The sequence below is a fragment of the Theropithecus gelada genome, chromosome 5 (assembly GCF_003255815.1).
Source record: "Theropithecus gelada isolate Dixy chromosome 5, Tgel_1.0, whole genome shotgun sequence".
Taxonomy (NCBI): domain Eukaryota; kingdom Metazoa; phylum Chordata; class Mammalia; order Primates; family Cercopithecidae; genus Theropithecus; species Theropithecus gelada.
Genome location: NC_037672.1, coordinates 1,710,298 through 1,715,540, shown reverse-complemented (window position 1 = coordinate 1,715,540; position 5,243 = coordinate 1,710,298). Strand labels below are relative to the sequence as shown.

General features: G+C 61.9%; 1 protein-coding gene across 2 annotated transcripts; it reads left to right on the top strand.

Annotated features, from left to right (window-relative positions):
* The first annotated feature begins 146 nt into the window (after positions 1-146).
* Positions 147-4,691, top strand: TMEM129 (transmembrane protein 129). Of its 2 annotated transcripts, XM_025386814.1 has the most exons (4): positions 147-726; positions 3,066-3,525; positions 4,004-4,163; positions 4,244-4,691. In XM_025386814.1, exons 1-4 carry the CDS (start codon positions 522-524, stop codon positions 4,490-4,492), a joined length of 1,074 nt encoding a protein of 357 aa, XP_025242599.1. In that variant the 5' UTR covers positions 147-521; the 3' UTR covers positions 4,493-4,691. The 2 variants fall into 2 exon arrangements, with proteins under 2 accessions (XP_025242599.1, XP_025242600.1); XM_025386815.1 differs by lacking the exon at positions 4,004-4,163.
* The last annotated feature ends 552 nt before the right edge of the window (positions 4,692-5,243 follow it).

Here is a 5,243-nt window from a genome sequence, read left to right as displayed (position 1 = left end):
AACGCCGACGGTTGCCTTCGCGCGGCCAATCAGCACGCGGCCGGGGGCGGGACCGCAGGAGGGCGGGGGTCCAATGGGAAGCTGTGTCTCGCCGGCCCCGCCCCCGTGCGCCGACGGTTCCGTTTCCGGAGTGGAGGGCCTGCCGGGGGTGTCTGAAGCTGAGACCGCTGGCTCGCCGTCGCCGCACGAATTTCGGGTTCTGCAGCTGACGCTACTGGGCGGGGCTTCGTGGCCAGGGACTGAGAGCCGCTGGCTCAGGCCTAAGTTTCCCCAGCTGTGCATTGAGACCAGGTGCAGTGCCGCCTCCAGGGCGGGCCCTGAAGAGAGGCCGCACCCTCACGGGTACTGCATCTCCCAGAGCGCCCCGCGGGCGGCCGGGCGGCGGGACTCCATCTCCTAGAGTGCCCCGCGGGCGGCCGGGTGGCGGCTGCCGCAACCGACAGGTCGGGGTCTGGGCGCTGCGGCCTCTTCCCCGCGCCGGGGGCGGGGTCCTCGCCGGACAGCTTCCCGGAGGCGGCGCGATGGACAGCCCCGAGGTGACCTTCACTCTCGCCTATCTGGTGTTCGCCGTGTGCTTTGTGTTCACGCCTAACGAGTTCCACGCGGCGGGGCTGACGGTGCAGAACCTGCTGTCGGGCTGGCTGGGCAGCGAGGACGCCGCCTTCGTGCCCTTCCACTTGCGCCGCACGGCCGCCACGCTGTTGTGCCACTCGCTGCTGCCGCTCGGTGAGGCTGCTCCGGCCGGCCAGCCGCGTCCTCTCCTGCGCAGGGCTTGCTGGGAGGTCAGGAGGAGGCCTCCGCCAGCTCGCCGAGGCCCCGAAAGCGCCTGGGCGCAACTGGGGAGAGGCGCCGGTCCTCATCCAGAGGGACCGCGGCGTGGGCTGAGCGCGCTTAGGGGAGCCGCCGGCGCTGGCTTGCAGGTGACGGGAACCCAAGTACAGAACCTTGGGCAGGGGATGCCCCGGCTCACCAAGTCCTGAACCGTCACATGCCTGGGGGTTCCAAGGCCAAGCAGCCTTTGCTTGTCGTGGTTGCGGGCAGTGGCCAGGAGAAGGCAACTGTTGATTGAGTCCAACAGAAGGGGTCGGAGGGACTGTGTGGAGGGTGGCATTGCTCTAGGCCTTGGAAGGTGGGTGTGGGGAGAACAGGCGGATTTGGAGGCAGTTCCAGTTTGGGGGCGCCACAGGGGCAGAGGCTGAGGAGGGCCTCTGTGCAGGTGGGACCCTCAGAGTTGTCCGGGGGGTGTTGGGCTGGGCCCCAGGTGGTAACTGGGGCTCTGGAAGGTCCCCGTCTCAGCCAGTTGGATGACAGACAGGTGGGAGATGGGGGGTGCAGTGGCTGGAAAGGGATTTCAAGGGGGGACCTTTGGAGGACACAGGGGCAGACGCAGCTCTGGGAGGACAAATGGCCAGTGGCTGACCAGGTCTGCCGCTCTGGGGAAACAAGAGGGGTGACCCTCCACATCCCGGTGTGAGCATGCAGCTGCCCGGGCCCGGGGGAGCTGGAGGCAGGTGTGGGGTGGAGACGCCCAGGCCTGCCTCATGGAGAGGATGGGCTGGGGGCCCACTTGGGAGATGGATGGGGGTGAGTGGGGCTAGGGCCCTGACCAGGCCGCTTTCGAGGGCTACTGGGTGGGTTTCTGTATCCCTTCCAACTGCACCCTCCCCAGACGCCTGTGAGGGACCACAAGTGAATCATGGCGGCCACACCTGGAGCAGACAGCACAGCTGACCTCACAGCTGGATGTCAAGCTCTTTTTATTTTTAACTTAGTTTGAAAGTTTTCAAGCTTTATTAGGTATTAGTTACCTATTTATTTATTTATTTTGTTTATTTATTTTTTTTTGAGACGGAGTCTCGCTCTGTCGCCCGGGCTGGAGTGCAGTGACCAGATCTCAGCTCACTGCAAGCTCCGCCTCCCGGGTTTACGCCATTCTCCTGCCTCAGCCTCCCGAGTAGCTGGGACTACAGGCCCACGCCCCCGCGCCCGGCTAGTTTTTTGTATTTTTTAGTAGAGACGGGGTTTCACTGTGTTAGTCAGGATGGTCTCGATCTCCTGACCTTGTGATCCTCCCGTCTCGGCCTCCCAAAGTGCTGGGATTACAGGCTTGAGCCACAGCGTCCGGCCTATTTATTTATTTTTTTGAGACGGAGTCTTACTCTGTCGCCCAGGCTGGAGTGCAGTGGCACGATCTTGGCTCACTGCAACTTCCTCTCCTGGGTTCACACCATTCTCCTGCCTCAGCCTCCCGAGTAGCTGGGACTACAGGCGCCGCCACCAGGCCCGGCTAATTTTTTTGTATTTTTTAGTAGAGACGGGGTTTCACCGTGTTAGCCAGGATGGTGTCAATCTCCTGACCTTGTGATCCGCCCGCCTGGGCCTCCCAAAGTGCTGGGATTACAGGCGTGAGCCACCCAGCCCCAGTAACCTATTGTTATATGTCACATTACCTTGAAATGCAGTGACTGGGCCAACTCCAAATGTGGACTATTACTTTTTGCCAACTGGAAGCTGCTAGTGCAACTCCTCACCGTCTCCATTGCTTATTTGGACCTTCAAATTGTCCCCGATCTGGCCAGCAGGGCCCTGAAGCTGGCCTGTGTCCTCTGGACGTGTCCCATCATTCTTTGACACTTGCTTCCTTTCTCACACACAACTTCTCAGCTCTGGGATGGGCCACGTTTGACCAGCCTTCTCAGAGCTGGTGAGATTGAGAGACTGAGATCCTGTCCAGGCAGCTGCCCTGGGCAGGCCAGGGGTCAGCTCTGCCTGAGGGGACACTTCATTGTGTTTATTTTTCTCTTTCTAGGCTTTTGTAGTTTTTTCAATATTTACATATTGTATGAAACTAAAGCAGCAAATTAAAAACCTTTTCCCCTAATATATCCTGCCATTGCCACAGGCAGGGACAGAGTGGGCTGGCTAGGGAAGTGCAGAGTGGGTAAAACCCACTTACCCTGGGAGCTGACCCTGGAACCCGGGCAGAGGGCCGGGCCCAGGGTTGTGTGGGGGTGGACAGCGGCCTGGCACCCACTTTCTCCTGAGGCTCACCCTGTCCTTTGCAGGCTACTATGTGGGCATGTGCCTTGCGGCTTCAGAAAAGCGGTTCCACTCCCCCACCTGGTGGCTCTTCCTGCTGCTGGCCGTGACCCTCCCCGCCGTCGCCTGCATCCTGATCTACTACTGGTCCCGTGACCGGTGGGCCCGCCACCCACTGGCACGCACCCTGGCACTCTATGCCCTCCCACAGTCGGGCTGGCAGGCTGTTGCCTCCTCCATCAACACTGAGTTCCGGCGGATTGACAAGTTTGCCACCGGCGCACCAGGTGCCCGTGTGATTGTGACAGACGTGTGGGTGATGAAGGTGACCACCTACCGAGTGCATGTGGCCCAGCAGCAGGACGTGCACCTGACTGTGACGGAGTCTCGGCAGCACGAGCTCTCGCCAGACTCGAACCTGCCCGTGCAGCTCCTCACCATCCGTGTGGCCAGCGCCAACCCTGCCGTGCAGGCCTTTGACATCCGGTAAGAGTGTGGTGCCTGCGGGGGTGCAGAGGGCACGCGGCAGGCCAGAGCCAGGCTCTGGCGCCATGACCCCTGGGAGGTGCTAGGCGTAGCAGGTGTGGACTCCAGCACTCATGGACTTGTGTGACACCAGGCAAGGTATCCACGAGACACCCGTCACTGAGCCCTCCCGCATAGCCCTCCTTCGGGCCCCCCTGCACTCTTGGCCTCCCCTTCCACTCTCCCTGGAGCCGTCTCCCCCAGATTCTTGGGGAGCACTCAGGACAGTGCAGCCCTCAGGCTGGACAGCTGCCTTGCTCCTAGGTCTGCCCCATGCCCAGGTTGGGCCGTCTGGCACTGGGTCCCTGGGCTCTGGCCTTAGGGCCATCTCTCCTGGTTGGTCCTGGTGCGACAGCTGCCCTGTCACTCCTTGGGGTATGGCCTCCATCTCCCCCTCCCTTTGCCCTGCAGAGGGCCCCAGCAGCTCTCCTCCCTGCAGGCTGAACTCCACTGAGTACGGGGAGCTCTGCGAGAAACTCCGGGCACCCATCCGCAGGGCAGCCCACGTGGTCATCCACCAGAGCCTGGGCGACCTGTTCCTGGAGACATTTGCCTCCCTGGTAGAGGTCAACCCGGCCTACTCAGTGCCCAGCAGCCAGGTGGGGGCCTGGGCCAGGTGGATGGGTGGGTGCCCACAGGTGTCTGCCTGGGCTCCTGGTGACGCTCCACCTGCCCGCAGGAGCTGGAGGCCTGCATAGGCTGCATGCAGACGCGTGCCAGCGTGAAGCTGGTGAAGACCTGTCAGGAGGCAGCCGCAGGCGAGTGCCAGCAGTGTTACTGCCGCCCCATGTGGTGCCTAACCTGCATGGGCAAGTGGTTCGCCAGCCGCCAGGACCCCCTGCGCCCTGACACCTGGCTGGCCAGCCGCGTGCCCTGCCCCACCTGCCGCGCACGCTTCTGCATCCTGGATGTGTGCACTGTGCGCTGAGTGGGCTGGGGCCTTGAGGTGACTCTGTGTCCCCCCAGCCACGGGGCGGGGAAGGGGGTGGCTGGGTCTCCTGGCTGGTAAAGGGCTCTACTTAAAGCACATGATCTGGAGCAACTCACCTCTGCCCTGGGTCTGCAGAAGGCTGAGGACTTTTGGTTAAAAGCAATCCTCGGCCGGGCGCGGTGGCTCAAGCCTGTAATCCCAGCACTTTGGGAGGCCGAGACGGGCGGATCACGAGGTCAGGAGATCGAGACCATGATGGCTAACACGGTGAAACCCCGTCTCTACTAAAAAATACAAAAAATTAGCCGGGCGACGTGGCGGGCGCCTGTGGTCCCAGCTACTTGGGAGGCTGAGGCGGGAGAATGGCGTGAACCCAGGAGGCGGAGCTTGCAGTGAGCTGAGATCCGGCCACTGCACTCCAGCCTGGGCGACAGAGCGAGACTCCGTCTCAAAAAAAAAAAAAAAAAAAAAAAAACAATCCTCATGAAAACACCCCACCCTGCTTGGCAGCCAGGGTACAAGTCCTGGGTACCTCCTCTTCGCCTCCCTTCTGCCCCCTTCCTGCTGCTGGGGGCAGATCCTGCACACACAGAACACAGCGTTTGCCCCCGAGCCATTCCCTGGAGACCCTGGGTCTACCCCAGGTGGTCGTCACCTGGGCCATTTGCCTTACTTCCCTGGAGCACACCCCCCTCAGTTACATGCCAGACCCAGATCTGCATTCTCCTGCCCTGTCCTGGAGCTGGCC

Coding starts and splice junctions, on each gene's coding strand:
- TMEM129 (XM_025386814.1), top strand. CDS start 522: ATGGACAGCCCCGAGGTGACCTTCACTCTCGCCTATCTGGTGTTCGCC. Junction 727..3,065: donor CCACTCGCTGCTGCCGCTCG/GTGAGGCTGCTC, acceptor TGTCCTTTGCAG/GCTACTATGTGGGCATGTGC. Junction 3,526..4,003: donor GTGCAGGCCTTTGACATCCG/GTAAGAGTGTGG, acceptor TCCTCCCTGCAG/GCTGAACTCCACTGAGTACG.